The 22938-nt window shown below is 35.3% G+C and overlaps 1 protein-coding gene across 1 annotated transcript; it reads right to left on the bottom strand.

Moving 5' to 3' along the window:
• Window positions 1-1977: 1977 nt before the first annotated feature.
• LOC129310452 (transcription initiation factor TFIID subunit 1-like) lies at window positions 1978-21268 on the bottom strand. Its single transcript, XM_054952297.1, is given in 23 exon segments — window positions 1978-2599; window positions 2788-3849; window positions 3944-4000; window positions 4279-4401; window positions 4569-4750; window positions 4935-5421; window positions 6437-6643; window positions 7255-7277; window positions 7280-7457; window positions 7944-8036; window positions 8209-8418; window positions 8745-9081; window positions 10703-10940; window positions 11117-11319; window positions 12340-13450; window positions 13708-13858; window positions 15475-15593; window positions 15763-16014; window positions 17427-17472; window positions 17641-17703; window positions 19610-19716; window positions 20345-20405; window positions 20565-21268. Coding segments are annotated over 22 exon segments (5658 nt in total). The 5' UTR covers window positions 20391-20405; window positions 20565-21268; the 3' UTR covers window positions 1978-2236.
• Window positions 21269-22938: the final 1670 nt, after the last annotated feature.

Genomic DNA, 22938 nt, shown 5'->3' with positions numbered 1-22938 from the left:
AATCTCATTCACATCACATCATCATCATCACATCATATTTCTCATGCATGTTCTCATGTTTAAGCTTAAACAAGTCATTTATCAACACTTTCACATACAAGATCATATTACCATGACTTAACCAATAATTTATGCCATATTTGCATTCAATACATGTTCAAAGCATACTTTTCTTTTCTAAAGTAAGTTATAAATAATTATAACTTACTAACAAACAAATATACAAATTGAATTTTTTCTTGTTACCCTAAATTTTTTAGAGGTCAAAGGTTTTGCCCCTCAAAATAATTACTTCTAAAGCTCTCATCAAGCTTGTATAGTGTCAAGAAATGATTAATCTACAATTAGAGATTTCAACTCTTGATTCAACACTTTCAAAACCCCCAACATTTCAATTTCTCACATACATGCTCATTGGATTTATTGGCTTCCTTTAGCTCACTCTAATATCATTAAGCTCTCAAACCACCATTAATGGCGATTTAACTCCTCCAATGACCTCATTTAATGCTATTTTTGGCCACTTATGGCTTCTAACCACTCAACACTTATAAAGCCATAAGTATTAGGTCTTAATAACTTAAATAACTCATATTAACTCTATTTAAGTCAATGGATTCGAACCTATAACTCTATATGTCCGAAAATCACTTCCACAACTCAATCTTAACTCAAAATCCAGAGACAAATGGAAGAGAAAAGAAGAAGGAAGCTTGGTACACTTACCTTGACTGTTATCAAGTTCCAAATTGCTTATAATCCTTTAAAGTAACAAGCCTTAGTAGAGCTTCACATGCATTCTTCATTTTCCCCTTTATTTCTTTTCTATTTTCAAACTAATTCATGCTCTTATTTTTGTCAGAAATTGACCATGTACCGCGGCGCATGCTATATGCTCCACAACATGTGGTATAGAGAGGAGTCTTGCATTTATGTGACCTATAAGCCACAGCATCTTACGCACACATCACAGCATGTGGCATATAAACGCTCTCCCTCATTTTCCTCCTTTATTAAGGTTTGAGTCTCCAAACCCCTCTCCAAACCTAATCTTAAGATTGAAATCACAATCCAAAACATCCATTAATTATATATAACCACATACCATGTTAATTTATTTAATTAACCTCATTTAACTTAACTAATTGAGGGTTAATTTTTCTAGAATATTACAAGCCACAGCGAGTATTTCAGCTAGTAATTGGCTGTGAAGAAGGTACTCCTAGCCACAATAAACTCGTACAGTTTTCTTAAATGACTGTTTGCCCTTTTATCATTGTTTTTTCAATGCTAAATCTTGTATATCATGTTTCTGCATATTTTTAACTACTCTTAATCTTGAATGATTAAATTATACTATTTGATTCTTAATGATTTTGGGGTTCAATCTTTTGGTCTTCTTTAGAGATAAATATTCTAGTTTAGATATGGTTAATCCTTTTCACTAAGGGTTGTTAGTTAATGGAGTTAATTAGGGTTAAGGATGAAAATCATTACATTCTCCATGTATACAATGCTTCAAAAGATATAAAGAAAGGCTTTAATTAATCCAAAAATAGAAAGGCATGGTTTTGAAAAGCAAATATAACATTTTACTACTTTATTATACATCAACAAATCTTTTACCTTTCAAACGGACGTTTAAAATTCAGTAATTTCCCTCAATTTTCAACCAGACCCCTGTGGTTAAGAAGTTTGCGAGTCCCTCCTAGTGCTTTTAAATGGTTACATTATCCTCACTCTCATTTTTATTCCGATCGGAGAACATCATCCAAGTAGTAAGAACTCTAAAAAAACTCAATCTTTAGCTCGAAATTCGAAACATTTCATTCTCAACTCATGTTTTATCCAAGTATTCAGTAAAGATCTTTTAATGCAGAGCCGAGCAAGTTGATTTGGCTTATGAAATTATAATTTTTAAAAAAAAAAATTATTACTCCAGGTATGCATGAAACAACATATCCAATACAATCCACCTGAAAAATAAATAGAATAAAATGACATCTCCATTGACGGCTGCATTTTTCGCTCTCTCTGATACAATAGAAAATTACATGATGATACAATGCCGCCCTTCTGCTTCTATACAAAATCCCCCTATAATTGCATAAAAAATAGTACAAGAGGCTTTTTTTTTTCTGAAGTAAAAAATAAAAATTCCCTTCTACACTTTACATGATCTAAACATAAGCTGAAACATCACTACCAAAGATGTGATCTAAACATAAAGAATATCCTAGAAATCCCTAGTTTCAATACCAGCTTCAGCTTCAGTTAGGCTATCGTCATTCTCATTCAACAAATAATCACACAACTCTAAAAGCTGATCCGCAAGAGGAGGAATTCCTGGGTTTCTCCCGTCGTTATATTTGTGGGCATTATACGCAATCTGCCACACATCATGTCTAAAATCTTCCCGGCTTTTGTACTCCATATTCCTCACCCTATCCCTGATTCTTGAAAGATCCATTGGCCTCTCTATAACGTCCAGGTAGTCGGGAGCTTCTTTCTTTGACACGGGTTTCAAAAAAAGGTATGACAGGTCATACCGTTCTTTGAGTGCCTCGAGAATGCGCTCCAAAATATTTGCCAAACCAACCTACAGGAAAGTTAGAAGTAACAGACATCATGCTAAGTGGAACACGAACTTAGTACCCAGGCATCTGCCACACCCATGCTAGTAATCCCACGATTGACATGCACATGACGGAAATGTGGTTTACATTTTTACATGAAAAGAAGTTAAATCTTGACAAGTTTGCAGATTTTTGAAGTAGAGAAATGTACCTCCCCCCCTCCACCTCTCCGCCGTTTTGGTGGCGGTGTGTATTCAGCTGCATATCTTCCCAACTCAACAACGGATCTTCTTTTTCCACTTCGTTCTCTTTCTAACACTCTGTTATTAATTCTTGTTCTGTGGTCATCTATATACTCATCTCTAAACTCCGCTTTTTTGTTCTTCTTCTTCTTTGCTTTTTGCCGTTCTTCTTCCTCCCTCTCTCTCCTAATATCTTCTTCGTATCTTTTTAACTCAGCTAACCTTTCTTGCTCTTTTAGCATCCTCATTTCTTCCTCATGAAGCCTCCTTGCCCGTTCCTCTCGAAGTCTTTCTTCTTTTCTCCTCTTCTCTTGTTCATCCCACCATCTTCTGTCCTCTTTAGCTTTATGTTTTGCCAGAGCGGCTTCAGCCCTATACATGGTCTCCTGTTTTCTGTGCTTCTCAAAATTTGACAATTCAACAATTCTTTTTGTTTTCCTGTGCTCAAATCCCATGTTTTCACCAGGACTGAACTGGTCTGGGTCAATAACATCCTTTGTGCGTTTTATAATAATTTTCTTTTGAGGTTGCTCCCTATCTGTTTCTGTAGGTGGCCGTATTATAATTGACGGCTTATGAGAATCGACTTGACTTCTACTTGGATCAGCTGGAGGGCGTATAGCAATAGCGTGCCTACGAGATTCAGCTTTCATATCATCTGGCTTCACTTTTTTGGGAATTAAGATTCTACTAATCTTAGCAGATTTGGCAGTTTCTGAGTCAGAAGTGACTGGCTTATCAGAGCTTTGTGTGGCTTCAATAACAGGTTTTTCAGTGGAGCTGCATTTGAACTTCACTGGAAGAACTTTTGCCTTCAAACTAGTTTTTTCTCCCTCAGAAGCCTCAACCAGAGCAATTTTCGATGAGCTTTTTGAAATAAGCTTCTTGGAAACGGCTTTTTGCTGGGACTGACCAGAAGGATCCAACAAGCTTGATTTTCCACCGGTTTTTTCCATGTCTATAGATTCAGGTTGTGCTTCCAGATCTTCACCATATTTTGGACAGTTCTTGTTTGTCCTCATGTGCCCAAGCTGATTGATAAATTGGGAAGGGGAAAAAAAAAAATACAAACTTTGAAACATCAAAAAACCAAAAAGGCTTCAACCAATTCAGGAATATACACACCTGACCACATGCCCCACAAACAAAACTTTCCCTTGATGGCTTTTTCTCCTTGAATACCTGGTTTTTCAGAGTAAATTTACGACGCTTCAGGAAGCAGAATTTCAAAGTAAACTGTATGTAAGAATATAAGAACAGATTTTCCTAAAAGCAAGTTATTAAATCGAGAAATAATATATTCATGTATAGTATGTGTACGTTTAGTCACTAGTTTACCAAACCTTCATGGTTCAAATTTCTTAACATGTTTCCAGAAATTCGTTGCCCCAAAATTGTAATTAACTACATATGGGTCTCATAGCTTATGAATAGTAGGGGGAGGTTTACAAATGGCTTACCTTTGGTGGTTCCCCAATATTTAACTTTATTTTCTTATTCGCCACACTAATAGGTGAAAGGTCACTCTTCTTAGTTTTATTGACCTTCACTGATTTGCTTTTTTTAGCAGAAATACCATCCTCCTGACCACAAAAAAAAAAAAAAAATATATATATATAATAGATTAGTAAGAGTTAAATCTCGTTAGAAGAAAGAACTTTGCATTGGAACTCCATGCAAACTATAAAATCAGTAGTAAGCTAAACAAGATCCACCAGACTGAACAATTAGCTAAGATTAAGTTTTCTACCTCCCTGATATTTGTAACAGTATTTTCTTTCAATATATTGGCTCCATCTAGTTGCACAGTATTAGTTATTTGCTTAACCTGTTCTGTGTTGTCAAAGACAAATCTTGACTGTAGTTTTGAAATTACTCCTGCTTCCTCCACAAGTTTAGTCTTTTTCTTTTTCTTCCTCTCATCTTCATCATCTGGATAAAACCGAGTGATCAACAATACATGAAAAAGTATAACAAGTACCATCATTGGTTGAGTTTAAAAACTAGTGATTCAATCACGAACTTCAGAAAATCACATCAGTAACCCTAAAGATCATTTGTTGCTAATTTAAAATCACATCAGAGTTTTGCAATATCGATCAATTTGAAATCTCACCATCCATAAGTAATCTGCATAGTTCAGCAGCCTCCGCAGCTTCATCTTCTATTTCCTCCTCTGCCTGGGCTAAGGTTGGACGTCTTCTCATTTTAAGACCCTTAACACCATCAGCCTTGTCACGTTTAAAATCATCGGTACCCTCTTCTCCCTCTTCACACTCTTCAGCATCAAGTAAATTTTCCAGATCACCAGCAAAAGAATCCAGATCACTGTTTCCTTCAGAATCACTCTCATTTTCATCACCATTCGCAGCTGAAAGGCTTTGACCTTGTCGGTCCCAAATCTCCTGGCACTTCTCCCTGGTCTGCTGTTGTAACTGAAGAAAGGACATTCGCTGGCCACGAGCATATTTACTGATAGTTGTTGGGTCAACCTTAACTCCAGATGCTGCTTGCTCACTTGAAAGTTTGCGTATCATAGCAATGCGATGCCACCTGGTTTGTTTTGCAATGACTTCCTCAGGAACATTGAACTTAAGAAGAACCTGGAAATAAGTGCATACTAGAGATTACATAAGATATAGAGGAAAAACAATTTCCTCATGATTGAGCAGAAGCAGACTTTTGACAGATGAGAAGCCATTGATGCATATTTATTGTTTTATTTCTACATTTATCTTTGTATGTGTGCAAGGCAAGTATTTGCTTCTCAAGACAATCACATGGTTATATGTGCAGGAGAAAAAAAAAAGCGATTGGTGTAACATCTGCACCAAAGGGAAAGAGACTGGAAAAAAGAGAGTATCAATATAGAAAATCAATTTCAGTTCTTCAATGTAGAAAATCAAATCAATGAAATACTTTATCTTACAGCAATTATGAAATTCATATATGTCAGTTCATCTTTTCAGATATGCATATCTAAGCTTTTTGCCAAATCCGTACCTTGTAGGTCAGTTCATAACTTGACATGATATTCATCTCAGCTTTGATTGCAACAACATCAAGAAGCACAATCAAGGCCCGCCACAAATAAGAGAAGAAAATCTCTCTTAATATTTAATAGGTTTTACATTCCACATGAACACATGCCGAAGCAAAACTAATAAAGGTGAAGGAAATATAAGCTTGTGGCAATCCTAACCAAATAGCTTAAGTTATTTTTGTGATACGAACAAGCACAAACAAACTTAGCACGGTGTTGTAGCCTAATGGCCGCAAGATACAGTAGAACCATTTAAAAACAAAAAACAAAAGGAGCGAAAGAAAGAAAAAAGATGGACACCAGGTCTTCGAGGTTCAAGAGTCCAAGTCCAAGCAAAAAAATGGAAATTGAGACACAGCCTCTAAGACTTAAAAACACACCCCCAAAGCTAATAAAAAAATTTAACTACAAAAAAAAAAGTCAGTAGAAAATGTTGGAGAATAGAAATGCAACGTCTAAAAGCACTAAGAAAAATGAAGGGTACATAAGCTGAGGCAATCCTTACGAAATACCTCAAGCTATTTAGTTGATACGGACAAACTCAAGCACAAGCCTATACAAGAGTTAACACACACCTCTCGTGCAGCTTCCATGCTTAATCTGCGTAGATCAGCATCTGTTCCAGTGACAGTGGAACCACCCCTGGCAGCAGCTGCTTTCTTCTTCACCACTGCACTTGACACTGGTGCCTTTGGAGGAGCCCGAGCATAGCTGAAACCCAAACCACGCCCAGATGGATCACCAACACCGGTGATTTCCATTCGCTCAATATTTTCCTTTCCCTGCCAGAATGTTAGAAATAAAAAAATTCTTAGAGTCATGACTGTCACTTACCAGAATAAAAAGATACTAAACCTCACTACAACCCTGTAGAATAATATTCTTCATAGTGAGAAATAGATATTAATTGTAATAATCCATCTTCTGAAAAATTTCTTCCAAATCATCATAAGTACAACCAATTACTTATGTCCACAGAAATGCATTTCAGAAATATCTTCAAATGAGTGAATGAATTTTTAGTGCACACAAGAGGTACATCAGCAATCCTTTGGGTCTTGGCAAAAGAACCAGAGTAAAATGCCATACCACGTTTCCATACTTTAAGCATCAAATTCTGGTATATCAACATGATAATCCCTTTCACTATAAAATAATAAAAAATATAGCCATGAACAAACATTGCTACAAGTAACGTACAGTGTCAAACTCTGGATGACATCATATATATATATATATATATGTCTATCTTACAAGGACAACCAGCTATGGAATTATTCTATAAGAAGCATTTCGTCCTCAGCAACCACTTGTAAAGGGACAAAATTGAAGCAAGTAGAATGCTTGAAAGACCACGATAAATCATCCCGAAATCAGATCAAACAATAATCACCTGGCTTGTGCAGGCAACAAATTGTTACTCAGGTTCCATGGAGTGATTTGCAGCTCCCTCTCAATGTGAGATGCGGCAGCCAGTGCAATTGCTTCACCAGGAAGCCGACTCACAGCAGAAGATATATTAGTAGGATGAGTTTCAGTAATTCCCAAATGTTTTAGACGGTAGAGACCAGCTTGCATGCTTTCATAAGCACAAACCTAGAAAGAAATAAGAACGGATAGAAAATAGAAAGAGTCAAACTAAAAGGACCAAGATTTTTTCATCGCCATGCACCAATTAATGGCGCGCACACAGAAATTTAATAATGTTTCATTTAGCACGTCTCAGAGAAAATAGAAAAGCACAATCGAAGAACAATTAAGAACAGCTACTACATAAGAAACTTCTAATTAAAATATGAGATCAAATAACAGAAGCCTCAAAGTAACTAAATCATAAAAAAGTTATCATGCAGTAAGGAACAGGCATGAACGTAATTAGTAGAAATAATACAATTAGTATTCATTTTTACCATGAAAGAAAAACAACAAAATCAGGCACTTATTGAATAAATTTTACCATGAGAATCCAAACTCCTGCCCAGTCTTAATAAATGATTTCTTCATTAATGACTGCAGTGTGTTTAAGCTGAGAGATGATATTCTTCATCAACAAAAAACTGATTTGCATATGGTATAACTTACAAGCTCTGGCGTCACCATTTTTCTCAATTCATCCTCCGACCACATGTGAAAATTTCGCTTTTTAACCAAAATTGACTGTCCGTTTGCTCCCTTCTGCAATAATTTAGATTGAATAAGAAACACTCTGGTAGAAAGAAAACATCAGAGACAAGAAAGGATGAAGCAGAAAACATTGGCGTGAATATATGCTGATAACTTGACACATTCTATCAAGATTTTATTGCTCATACATTTTTTTTTTAACTTGAATTTAAGCCATCAATACCTGTAAAATAGCATATTCCTTAATTTTCTTGCGAAAAGAAGCTTCTGATAGGTAAGGAAACTGTGACAGCAGCTCATCAACACGAATGTATGGAGGTAAGCGACGTTTCTCTGCAGCTTGAAATTCACGGCACATGTGCACCAGCAGCCTATTCATCATATATGTCTGAAGATTCTTACTACCAGGTGACAATACCTCAATAAGAGGCTCCTGCAAGGAGTAATGGGCGGAAAACATCAGATCCACTCACAACTACCTACGAATTGAAAATCTTTCTTCCATAGATTCCTAGTGATGCTTTGGTAGCCAACTTGCAGTAACCACCAATGCAAAACTAGTCATGAGTTAAAGAACACCTAATGACAGGTCAAATCATCCCAGTAGATTGAGGATAACAGCAGAACAATAAAACCAGCTAGAGCTCAGATGAATGCTATTTGCCAAACCATACTTCAGTTATGGTGAGAATTCTCTCAATTTCTCAATAAATGATTTTCAGAGAAATAACAGAGTTCCATTATTAACTGATGACAAACCTGCTGTCCAACAACATTAATTTTATCAATCCGTCTTAACGATAGCTTTCCCTTTGATGACCGAACTAGCAGGTAGTCAGTTAGTGGCACTTTATGAGGAAATATGGGTGCCCTGTACATGTTTGTCTCCAGTGATGACTGACTACAGCCAGGTTTCAAATCTCCAAGAAATGGAGATTTATCAGCAGGATCCAGTGAAATCACATGCCCCAAACTACTATTTGTGTTGCGTAATAAAGAGCCACCTTGATCATCTGGAGAACATTTTTGATAGTACGTACAAAGTCTGGCACCCATTCCAGCATTGCTCAGTAATAAAGGTCTTTCCTCACAGTACCTACAAATAGAACATATCAATGGAGCTCTTGAATGAAGTTCCCATGCTTCTCATTCATTTATCTGTGCACACTAACTACCAAGGAAAAACAAAGTAGAAAATGAATGAACACTTTAAACTTCAGATTGAAGGGGGGGAGAAAACAGAAAAGACGTTAGATAAATTATTTAAAGGAATATATTCAAGTGGGGAGGAAGATAACATGATATACACCCAAAATCATTTAAAGAAACAACCACCTCACATCCATGATATATTCAAGGGCAAACACTATTTTATATACTTTGCTCAAGTTTTGTTATAAGTCTCTACACTTTTTTTGGTGTTTCAGATCCTTATACTTTTCTCCGTTTACAACATTCCTTAAACTTTCAGAGAAACGTTGATGAAGCATAAATGACATTAAAATTGCTGAAGTGTTCACTAATACCATCAACTTATGCCAATGTGTTAGATGGGTATTGGGATAGACCTTTTAATAAGCAAAATAAATTTTAAAAAAAAGGAACATCGGATAAAAAAAATGGCTGACATGTAGTTAAAAACACTCTAACTTAAAATGTCTAAAAAATATCTAAAAAAAATTTAAAAGTATTTTAATTATGATTCTTAAACTTTAAGACCCGTGAATTTTTTTAAAAAAAAATTTGAGTCTTCCACATTTTTTAAGTAGTCCAAAAATATATTTTACATTTTTATAATATAAAAATAACTAATTTTCAAGTAAAAATTGTTTTTTTCTTAAGTTATTCAGGCCCAAACAAGCCTTGCCCAAATTTTTCACTTTAAAATTACTTATTGTTATATTATAAAATATATATATATATATATATATTTGAGATACTTAAATGATGTGGAAGACTCAATTTTTTTTAAAGTTTAAAAATCGAGATAAAAATATATTTTAAATATTTTTTGAGATATTTTAAAGATATTTTAGGTTGAGAATTTTCTCAACTCTAGGTTAGCTTTTTTTTTTTTTTAATATCTGATGTACTCCTTCCATTAAAAAATATAAAGCATTTTTTGAGGGGTTGAATGTTCAAAAATATAAGAAATTTTTAGTTTTTTGAGACATAATCATTGCCTTTTTTTCTAAAAGTGCCCCTATTAATAATGACTTTATATTTATTGTAAGATGTTTAATAGGGGTAAATATGAAAAGATAGAATTAGCTAAAAAGTAAGTAACTACTTTATTGAGGGATGAGATACAGTTAAAAATTACTTACATTTTTTACAGGAGGGAGTAGCTTTTTTGTAATTTATTTTGCTTGATAAAAATCCGACCTAACATCCATTTAACACATCAGCACAAACTAAACAGTGTTAGTACACATGACAGCAATCTTAATACTGTGTGTGCCACGTCAACATCCGAAATTATAAGGACCAACCGTGCAGACAGAGAAAAATATAGGGACCTACAACATCGGAAAAAAAAGTGTAGGAATCTATAACAAAAACCCGAGTAAAGCATAGAAATCAAATATAGTGTTTTCCCTACATTTAAAATGAAAAAACAACTTGCAAATCACAAACAAGAAACTAAATGGAAAAACAAAGCATTATCCTTGCAGATAAATAAAACTGTAGCACAGTAATAATTTCAAGTCACTTACTCCATTAGAAAAACATGTCCATCTTTAACAGATAGATCAGACTTTTTCTTGAATGCCCCAGGTGGACGCAAGGATTTGTTCTCACCGGGAAGCCTCTGTGCCCTAGGCCACAAATGTATCTTTGTACGAACAAGATGCAACAAGGAATTTGGTCGAACATTTTGTGCAGCAAGTGATTTCTGATCTTCAAGTTCCTTCCCAAGATAAAATATTTTCACTGTTTCCAGTGGCTTAAAATCTACAAAAAGTAAGGGAAAAAAAGTAAGCGATATATAGAACAGGTTAACCTGAAGAGTAAAATAATGCCAAGAAAAGAACTAAAAAGTGAACAATTATAGCCAAAAGAAACATATCAGGATCTCAAGATGTTAAGAAATATTACAGAAGGCATATTTGTTGAACAAAATTCACAACCTAGCTTTTTAGATGCTTTTGCTTTAATGGAAGAGAGAGTTTCTTCAGCATCAACATGCAGCTTACTCCCCTTGCCGCCCAAGCTCTTCATGATAATTTTCATCGGTCCTTGCGTTGGTAGTTTCCCTTGTTCTTTGACAGCCATCTCATTGTCATGGGGATACCACGAAGCTCTTGGTCGGTGGAAATTAGCAATATCTTTGCTGCAATGGAGCTAGTAAGACATCATAAAGGCCAAAAAAATATATGGAAAAGAAAAATAACTTTGCACATTAATGCAACCTATCATACTAAGCCTGACAATTTTTTAAAAATAGTATGTGACAAAACACGAATCAAAACAAAGGCTTTGCAAGAACTTGATAAGTGCACGTGAAAATACATAAATACATCATTTAGCAACCGACAGATCATACAATTACAATGTACTAATCTATTGAGATGTAATCTTCAATGCCATGGAATACGCAGGATGAAAATCATTCAAGACCATCTTACAGTCCAAACAAGTGAAGATAAAACAGATTTTGAAAAGCAATAATGAAAAATAGCTGCAGATATTGGGAGAAAATCATTCCAATACTCAAAACTAAACCTAAGATAGTAGGCCCCACACCCATAGAAAGCACTAGTGCCGACACTGCACTTCTCATAAAATTAGAGCATTTTGCAGTGTCTCTCTTAATCACACATGTAGTTGATAAATTATCCATGTGAAACCCATCACCTTTGCATAAGATTAACAAAAAAAAAAAATCCAACCTTTGATCTTCAACAAGTTTATCTAAAATCTGCAGCTTGCCCTCTAGGTTGATTCAATGGAATAATAATATTTTAGTGGGGATCAATATTAGTTCTACTTCTTTAGTTATTCTCCCAAGCAATTTTGGCTCAAGATTTTTAGAAGTATCATGAAAATTCATATAAAGAAAAAGTTTAAATTACTCCAAAAGCACAAAATGAAACCCTCCAATTTAGTGTTTACCAAAACAGGGTATATATGGAGACAAACCGGCATTAAACAAGTTATCCAGCTACATGTAAGTAGTGAGTTGAGTTCATTAAGAATTTTTTTCCCCTAAATTCTAAGCAATTCTTCTTAACAATGAAAAAAGGCGGGTGAGAGATGTAACAAAAGAGCAAAGACAACATCCTTACCCCCACTGACCTCTGCCCCTTCAAAAAACAACAGAAAAGAAAATGAGGGCCAAAAAGAAACTTACTTGCTCAGTTTCAATTTCATTGTCTGAAGCTTCAGCGCAGGCTGAGAGTGAAAAACTTTTACACCATGAGCTGAGCGCTTTTTCGAATTTGATTTAAGTTGCTGGGAAGTTTTCCTGTTTGAATAATGTTTATCATTAGCAATGGATCGCCATCCATACTGATTTCCATGTCCAGGTAGCTCAGAAGAATCTCCACTGCTCGATCTTAAAGGACGAGTTAAAATCATTGCTCCTGCATGCAGGCGGAGATGCCTACCATCTTTACTATCCAAAACTTCAAAGTGCATTTGATCATCCTGAAGATCAAAGATAAGCTTTGGTTTCACAATAGGTCTATTGACCTCCTCCCATATAATGTTGTCTAACCAAGACCCTTCCATCATATCCTGGTTTTGCAAGGCAAGTTTGGTGCAATGCTTTGCTAGTCCATTTTGATTATGCTCCTCAGATATATTCTCCCTTCTGTCATCGGCAGGATTAGAGGCATCCACTTCAGGCCTGGATTCTAACCTCAATAGTTGCGGGTGAAATAGGCTCTTTGACAATGAATTGGCTTTAGCTCCTGAAGAATCTCTTGAGCCAAAGGGCTCTAATGAGACAGGAGAGCTGCACATGAAAACACCATGATTTCTTTCTTCCAATTCCTTCGGCAGCTCCAACTGGATATTTTGCATCCCACTTTCAATTTCTCCATCACACCCTAGAGGTCCCAAAGTAGGTCCAGAAATTTCAGAGCTCTCAAGATTATTGTCACTTACAGCAGGGGAATTTCCCCAAATGATTTCATCTTCCCAGTCTTGCTGATCAAGGGGATAAAAGTCAGAGCAAAAGAGAGAATGCCCTTCCCAAGAAAGGCCTGAGCAATCATGTTTCATTGGTTCACCACTAAGACAAGAGTGCTTCTGTTGTGGTCCATCTTTCACGGACATTGAGGCAACCCCATGAAGAAATCCAAATTTTGACAAGTCTGAGTCTGCATTACTGCTTTCTGATATACCATTTTGAACTACACAAGCCTGTTTATTTAGTAGGAGACTATAAGAAGAACCTCTGAAGAATGTCTCTTCATCCTCTTCTACAATATCAGATAAATTAAAGGACTTGTATCTCTCTGGGAAAAACAAAAGGATCAAAAGAAACAAACAATTAGGACAGAAAGCAAACACATACAAAGCAAGCATATTCTTACATCACCTAAATCTCACCAATATTAAATCTAACTGCAGTCCATTAAAAGTTCAAAACTGACACTATGCCAACGCATATTTATGTGTATGTTTTTGGTTCATCCCACTGCTGGGAGTACCATACTGACTCAGGTCTGCAAATAAAGTCTATGCAAAATATTCCCAATCTATAGGTAATTACCTCTAGGAATAGAAGGTCGTTGCTCTCTCCTCCCTCCCTTTCTCAAAGGTTCATGAATACCAAAAATCTCAGAGAACCTTAAAATGACCATCCCATCTTCCACACATAAAACAGGCAAAGGAGTAGAACCTTTCAAAACTTCAGGCCCTTCCTGTTGGTATCATCAATCAAGACATTAACAGATGAACAGAAATTTAACCATGATAGTTCTATAATCCTGTAAAAAAAAACAAAAAGAAAAGGAAAATTCATCTATAAGAACCAATAAACTGCAACTTAGAATTTTGCATATTTTGAAATTCAGAAAATTTGCATGTACAATACACTTCTGACGAGAGAAGAAAGGAAATTAATGCAATTGACAAATAAGTTAACAGTTAGAGCCAGAGGAAGGGCTCGGATCCTTCTGCAGGTGTGTGTGGCAAAGTCTAAACTAACAAAAATCTGGCCCTCAACATACAATCTTAGATACTGAAGATCCTGAAATAGTATTTACACTAACATACCATCTAACATTAAAGTCAATAAGGCTAGGGGAAAAAAGATGAATAAGGTCAAAGCAGTAGTTCTTTTGATATAGGAATTGGTACATTTATAGATGCGGAATACTATGATTTTCAGCTTGGGATATATTCCTGCTCATCTTTTGTGAACAAGTCTGCTTTCAGCCTCTTGCTGGGCTACGGATTTTAAACATGTTTCTTTGTTTTCTTTCTTGGTTTTGTATTTCTCAGCAAGGGAGTTTCCTTCCGCATTGTGACACTTTTCTTTTGTCAACAAATTATTCTTTAGTCAAAAATAAAAAAAATGCAATTAATCATCCACCTTTCTTTCTGTTCTGTGGAAAAAAAAAAACTTCTAGATATTCTAAGCAATTGATATCAATTTTTTCACATAAATAAGAAAAAGAAAAGAAATATAAAACCTTATTAGACAAGTGAAAAATACAACTTGGGAGAGAGGATTACAAAGAAAGGGGGGGGACCAAAGTGGCTCGATAATACATCACTGACCAACCTCTACATATCAGAAATTAAGACTTCCTCGAAATAACAAAGGGCTCAACAGCAAAGAAAGGTGATAAACACAACCTTCTATGTTAACTTACTTAAGGACACGATAGGCATAAGGTATCTCTCTCCAACAAAATCTCCTTATATCTTAAACCAAAGCTTTTATAAATTTAAATTTCCAAGCCATTTATTGGGACCTATGGGGTTCAATTCCCGTTAAGAAACAGCTTGCATGCTTACAAGTTACAAGTAGCTTAGCTCAACTTTATCAAAAGAGCCAATTTCAACTGTCCCCAAAAGGCAGCTCATGCACATAATTTAAACGAGCTCATGCATCTTTTTCAGTCCTCAATAATTGAAAGGATCTTCTGATCAATCCAGAGTTCATTTCGATTCCATTAGTAATGAGGATTCGGAATATCACACATTGATCAATCAAAAAGAGATTCAACAACTAAAAGAAAGATCGATTCTTTGTTGGGATCCTTCCTTTCTTCAAACGGAACGAACAGAGATAGAATCAGAGCAATTCCCTAAATGCCTTTCTGGTTATATTCTCTCATCTACAATTAATCTGACATTAATTGAACTTGGAGATACAATCAAGATGGAGCATCAAACTAGTTTTCATGGTCATGTAATCATCAAAAAGTACACGACTTAAACATCATGCAAGATAATAGACATCAAATGTCCAGAAAAGAAGACAATAACAAACATTAAGGCATTAGCGATGAAGGACAAATGAACTAACCTCCTGGAGCTTTTGCGAGTCAGTATCCAATTCTTCAGACTGCTGTGAGCCATCATGTGATTCAAGTTCTAGACTTTTCTCTCCTTTAGATGCATCAATAAGAGACTCTACCAGCTCTGCTGAAAGTGAAATCCTATGATAAATGAACTGAACCAACTTTCTTTCTTTCTATAAGAACTGGACCAACTTTTTAAAATATGTAGAAGGTACCGCAAACATCAATAACTAGGGCATCAATCATATCATAAACAACCAGAAACAGATCAAAGTCCCACAAAAAACAAATACCAGTTGAAGAGATGTTATTAATTTCAGAAGTGTTATTCACCAAGTCCTCCTCCTTTTCAGATTCCTCATCATAATTTTCATCATCAAAGACAGAAGATCTGGATTTCAAAGCTTCAAGAGAGGCTTCAGCAGAAAAAAAATCCTTTTTGGGCAATAAATGTTCCTCTTCATTTGCAGCTTCAGTCTCTGGACCATCATACTCTTCATCAATATCTTCATAATCAACTGCATCTTCAGCTTTCTCACCATAGTCTAACAATTGAAGGATCCCAATGAGCAAACTCAAGAATTGGCAGAATATTAGAATATCAGAAACAAAACAAGATGGGCTACAGTTGTATTGAGTGTAGGTTGGCACTTTCACCACAGCTTTTATTTTCATAATTTAAGCATTTGTAGGAGTTACTAAAGTTGTAAACAACAAGTCTCATAATGAGAATCATGAGTTATTAGATGCAAAACAAGCCCTCCTTTTGTCACACAGAAATTGACACACGGTGTAAAACAAAAATCTCACTTTAAAAGTCAATCTGCCTCATCAACCAAACAAAAGGAAGAAAAGTATTTATTTTGCGCTTTCCAATAAATTACAACTATTTTGCCATTTTAGAAAAGAAATTCCTTTAATGAACCTTAAAGTTGTCCAACAAAATTTACCCAGGCGTGCTTACAGCTTTCTCTTATGTTCAATCAACCAAAAGACAAGCCTAAATCAAGTTTTCATGGTTTTCTATTAAAAAAAATTATTGAGAGCCAGAGGATCCGAATTTCAAACCAGCAGAGAATACAACCAGACGATAGAAATAAAAAGCATCAGCACAAAAGATATTCCCAAACATGCACTGGAGGCCTGCAAAAATAGCACAACTACACCAGATCTCAGCCCCTCCTTTCAAGAAATAATTAAATAACCTGAATGCAATACATCATTTCTATAAATGGAGACCCATCATTTTCTTTTAAAACCCATTTATTTGGCCTTCATATTTTATATTTTCACACAAAAAATAACGTACTGTTTATAAAATGGTGTAATCCACTGGTGAATGGAAAAATCTCTCCTTTCCTCCTCCAGAAACCCTAAATGAAAACCATGTATAGTTCAAATCACCTCAACCAGAACCCTCTAATCCCTAAAAAATGATAAATTCTTGTTTTTGACAGAATCAGGTCCCAAAAGCTACCATTCACCCCGGGTACTAGAAGCCAACTAATAGTCAATTGACACCATCTTGCTGCCAAAGTACAGTCATCGTCTTCACAATGTTGTTAAGTTCTACTTAACACTTAACAGCCATCACCATAACTTCAGACTAGCCTGCTGTTCCAGTCTACTCCTGTTCACTTTCTCTTGTACTAACTAGCACCAGCTACAACCACAAAAGTTTTCAGTTCTTGAAAGGAGATAAATTGCCGGTAAAAAATTCCATGAAAAAACATCAATATTAATCATCTCTCATCTTCCACTACCAATCAAAGAAAATTTTGCATATGGGAAATGTTCCTTACATTATATGCTATTTCCACTAAACATTTTCCAGAAGAAAGGCTTCAAGAGAAATAAAACAGGGGCTAAGCAATATCAGTGAATGAGTGTCAAACAAGAAGATACCAACAGAACATCAAAAACTAAATGATATAGTTTTCCCAACAGACAATTTCACCTTGTTCGACAATGTCTGGTGGTGTTTGTGGCGATTTTCCTGACAACTACCCAAAAAAGGCATCATTAGCAACAAAATAGAGGAAGAAGTGCTTCATCAACTCAAAAAATTGACAATTAGATTCTTGCTAACACTACCCAAAAGAGATGGTTATTTGAACTACAGAATAAAATAGCGCTGCCAGATTAAAATAATAATAAACAAGTATGCTTACATCTATATCTGTCAGGGAAGGACCCAGCTTGTCAGCAAGTGCAGAAAGATGCTCCTTTGCATCCTAGAAAGGAAATATTTTAATTTAGCACCAACTGAGTAGTTTTCAACTAGAACAAATTTTAGATAATACTGGAGTCTGGAAACATGACAGGAGCCTCAAACAAGCAAATAAACATTCCAAAATCAAATGAAAACAAGTCCCCCAAAAACAAGGATTTAGACACAATAGCATACTTTTTCCAGATAAAAGAAAGAACATTACTGGGAAGAGATAAAATACAATAAAGGAGAACAAGATTTCCAACAACAAAAAGGATGTATTGCAAGTATAAATAAATAAAGTGATACACAGACTGAGTCTTAGACATTTGGCCAAGCTGTTGAATCCCTCAACAAATTAATATATCAATATCATCATCATCATCAATCATCAATATATAAAAGTAATCAATCATCAATATATAAAAGTAGAATCCATACTATTGTTATTTTACCATACATAATTATAATTTGACAACTTGTTGGACTCTATGCAAATTTTGTAAAGTTAAAAATCCCGTATATTTGTACAGGGCTCTACATAGTTCAATAGACAAAGACCCTAAAAGAAATCATGAGACAGCATCAAAGCAACCATGAACATTATACCAAAAAGGGCCACAAATACAATTCCAGTGCATAAAGCCAAAGGAAAAAGGCAGAGATAACATATTTTCCAGCCACAAAAGACTTCCATCTTAGAGTATTGCCAATATCAAGCCAATGAATCAAAGACTGGTGTATGTGCACAACTTGCGAGCTTATTGATCGGTGTGCTTCTATATATAGGGCATAGCACAATGTATATGACTCAGAAGGAATTCAAATGAACTTTCTCCATTTTTATCCACTTTCTATCAAAAGCACCGGACAAAAAGCAGAGAGGAAGGAACCAGCAGAAAATCTAAAAAAAGGAGGAGGAGGAGGAGGAGGAGGAGGAAGAACTGTTCCATCAGGAAATATTATTTATTCTGAAAGACCTCAATCAACATGAAACCATTTTCAAGACGTTGTAATCCTCCAACACCGCCTCAAACTTAGTGTTTGGTTTGACAGAGGGGAGAGGAAAGATTTCAATTATCCCTCCAAATCCAACACCCCCCTTGGAGTAGAGGAATGGAACGGGAGGTCCCCTCCCCTCCAATTTTTTTTTTTTTTTAAACCAAATGTGGGAAGGAAAGTACCTCCTCTCCATTTTTCAACCAAACAAGATCCATTGTTGGCTCATTGATGGTCTTGAATTGCAAGTCTTAAGTGGTGTCGGAAATAGTCAATGCAAGCATAAAATTGCTCATGCCCCCTCCTTCCAAAGGACAAAGAAAACTTCAAAACCAAAAGAATCTCATGTTCTTTCTCCCAAAAACTTGGGCATGGAAATTTATCAATGAATATTACATGGATAAACTTATGTTCAAATAAATAAGCAAGGCAAAATTCTTTAGTGTCTTGCACTCATCCCATGCTATTCCAAACTACCTCAATTTTTTTAACCAGCTAACTTATCGGCACAAATCTCCAACAAATATATGCATATCTCTGTAATTCCACAAATATTAAGGGCACAACAATTAACCCTCCCCCACCCACCCCCTCATCCGTCTCAAAGGCATGGCTTCTATTGCAAAACAGTATAAATTAAACATATTATCATAACTTAAGCCAGATGGAGAGCAACTTAAGCCGTCATCCTAGCAACCATTTAAACATATTCTCATAACCAAATTAATAAAAACAGAATCATCACAATAGCATAAATGACCAGGGCTCACAAATAAACTTGAACTTTATAAACTAAGTGAGGAATCATGGAATAAGAATTGACAAATAAAGTGACAAGCAACATGCACATAACATATGACCATGCATGAGCCCAATTATGAACATACATAGATTTGAATATTGAGTGTGGTCCAGCGATGCACAAATACCTCATCAAGGTAATCGACATCAAGATCACCAGAATTGTCAACATTTCCAAACATGAATCCCAGCAAACGATTGCCCTTGCCAGCCTCCTCATATTCTTCATCATCATCTAACAATTCAGATTTTATAAAATGAATAAATAAACTATAAAATGAAGAAATTAAACTACGTTTAAAAATTACATATGCAGCTCACAGTGAATTTGAGGATAAGGATTTCAGCACATAGCAAGAGTTTGAAGTAGTATTTGAACCACTTTTAAAGAGTTTTCTGGAGAAAAATCCAAATAAGGGAGCACAGGCTGTTCACGTTGGAGTACCTTAATCCTCTTAAACTTTGAAAAAATCACATGTAAAGTGTTTTTAAGTTATTTAATGAAAGCGGGGAGCAAGCCTACCTAAAATAGAATAAAGGGAAATCATTAATTTGATCAATAGACAGGACTAGCTATGACGTGTGTGACTACAATACTGACAATTAGACTCTGGATGGCTTATTGCAGTTTTTGTTTCAATTTTTCCTTGCCTTACACCTAAGGAACTAATGAATCCTCACTCGTTGCCTTCACGGTGCTAGCTGCTATATCATCAACAGAATAAATTAAATAATTAATTAATTATACAAATATTGAATAGCAGCTAACAAAGTCATTCATATTACCCAGCAAAAATTCAAAATAAGTGCTGATTTCCTTACAGGCTTTCGGCTTTCATATACTTTAAATTCAATCAACTCACCTTCATCCCTCCCATCTTGTGAGGGGCTATCGGAATCATACTCCATGTCGTATAGATAGGCCTACATCACAAGATCAACACAGGACTCAGTAGCTTGCAAAGGCACAGCCAGAGCGCAGGGCACTTTCAGAAATGACAAAGAAAATAAAATGATTTCAGATTGAAGAAAAGTGCTGTGAAAAGTCGTCAACTTTCGACAGAGAAGGACGCAAAACCCCACCTTCAATGTAATAAGTTCGACCAATAAGCTTTAGCCTTTTGCTTCTTTCTTAATCCCGTTTTACGTCTTCCTCTTGCGCCTCCTGTGCTGGTGGCTGTCTACCCCAATGACAAATTGCCACGTTAAAACTCCTAAATTTTAACTTAATTATCGCGATTCACTTTTAGTTTTCGTTAATTTGTCATGTAAAAAAACCCCAGTGGCATCGCCGGCAAATCGCTTGACCTCGCTCTCGCCGGCGAACTCTTACAAATAGCCTTCTGAATTTCCTAATCTGTTCCTCTGCTCAGCTTTCCCAGCTCAGAGAGTGAACCCTTCAACGCGATTTCACCTTTATCCCAGAAAACCAAACCCCAGCATTCTTCCCCAAAAAGATTCATATGCTTTCAAGCTTTGTTTCCAGGAGAATCACCCAAGCCAAAAGAAAAAAAAGGAAATGCTCCAAGAACATGCAAATCAGTAGTTTCAGCGTGATAACTGTAGCTTTTATAACCTCCCAATTGGCCCCATAGCATCAACGATACCAGGACGAAGCAGCGATTCAGGGTGCAGCAGCTCAGGGCACCGTAGTGAACCCCAGCGCTAACGGCGGCAAACTTCGAGCCAGCGGTTCGATCGATCCAGGGTAAGCATGAGTTAAAAGAAGTAAGAATTCCCAGCCTTTCGTTGATTACCACGGCTTCTATATTCTGTGCAACGCCAGGCACTTCGATGAACAATGAGAGGGGCTCCGAGCGGTATTTATAACGGGGTGGGGCGGGTTCAGATTTTTAGATTTTGTTTCTAAGTATTATATTTTTTATGTTCGCGAAAATAACATTTAAAGAACTTTTAAGAATATTAATTATATTTAAAGATCTTGAAATTATGTAATTTCAGGAAGAAAACCATTGTTTTTAGTTAAAATTAAAATTAAAATTTTCAACTGAATTTTTTCAACTTTCAGTCTTTCACATTTTTCAGTGCTTATTTCTTGTCTTTTTTATTTCATTGAGTAATTGTTTTCAGTATTCATCTTTTATAATTTTGCTGTTGAAAATAATTAAAAATAAATATTTTTAATCCCGGAAAGGTGAAATATAAATATTATAAAATTAAAAAAAATAACATGGAAGATGAGTGATGAAGATATGGTGGATAAATATTAAGAAAATTAACTCAAGGACAAAATTAATTTCAATTAAAGACTACTCCCTCCGTTTAAAAATGTTTGGAATTGAATGTTAAAAAATATAAATCATTTTTAATCTTTTGAGGTGTAGTCATTGCCTTAATTTTCAAAAGTGCTTCTATTGATGAATGACTTTATATTTATTGTAGGGTATTTAATAGGTATTAATATAAAAAGATAGAATTAATTTGAAAGGAGGTAATTATTTTATTGAAGGATAAAATTTGATTAAAATATCTTATATTTTTAAACAGTATGATTTTTTTGAAATTTTAGAATTTTGGACTATAAATAATATTTTTAAATATCTCTTGTGATTAAAAATTGAAAAAATGATAGAAAAATCCATTTAAATTATCTAAATAACATATTGGTCTCGTAAAATGGCATAATTTTTCTAAAGTGACATGGGATTTTTCTGTCATTCAAAAATCAAAGGAAATAATCAGATCACCTTCAAATAAAACAAAAATCTTAAGTCTCAATGCAGAGTAATTGGCATGTGTTCTCCTACTTTATTGTCACATTGATTTGGAGAAGGCAATCTTCACCAAGGATAGTACGAGTGCCAATATCACACACCACATGTCGATTCAGGTTGGTTTAGAAAAACCATCAAACCTGACGCTGGAAGCTTTAATTTTGGGGTAACCTTTTCTAGGGCGAGGAATGAATAGAATTCGAACGGAATCAAGCCTCATCCACGTATACAGCAAAGTTGGATTGTCTATGAAATTTTCTGTGTCTGAGTGTGTTAAGGGGCGACAATTCGTTGGTTAACCCAAAGAAGGATTCAAATTTGGGAAAGCTACACTATAAGAGAGTACTAATGTGTATTGTAGAGGAAGATTTGACAAGAGATAGGGGCTTGAATTACAAAAAATTGCTCAAGAAGGATAGATTTTCAAGAGATGTGGATGCGTTGGAGATGAAAGGGGAAAGCCACATGTTCCATTTATTGAAGTCATACTGATTTAGTCAATTTATAAAGGGTACTAATAAATTACGATTCCTCATTGCATTGTTGTGAATTTAGAGATAAAAGTTGTTAATAAAGGAATAAAGTTGTGAATAAAAAATTATAAATTTTCAACCCCTAATACATATCAGGACCTACACATGCGGAGTTGCAAATAGCTATTAAATTATTATAAATTTTGAAATAAAAGTTGTTAATACAGGAACAAAAATTGTAAATGGAAA

The sequence above is a fragment of the Prosopis cineraria genome, unplaced genomic scaffold (genome assembly GCF_029017545.1).
Source record: "Prosopis cineraria cultivar Desert tree isolate PC_DT_omini unplaced genomic scaffold, ASM2901754v1 PC5, whole genome shotgun sequence".
NCBI lineage: Eukaryota > Viridiplantae > Streptophyta > Magnoliopsida > Fabales > Fabaceae > Prosopis > Prosopis cineraria.
The sequence above is the reverse complement of the archived record's forward strand: the minus strand, read 5'-3'. Positions and strand labels throughout refer to the sequence as shown.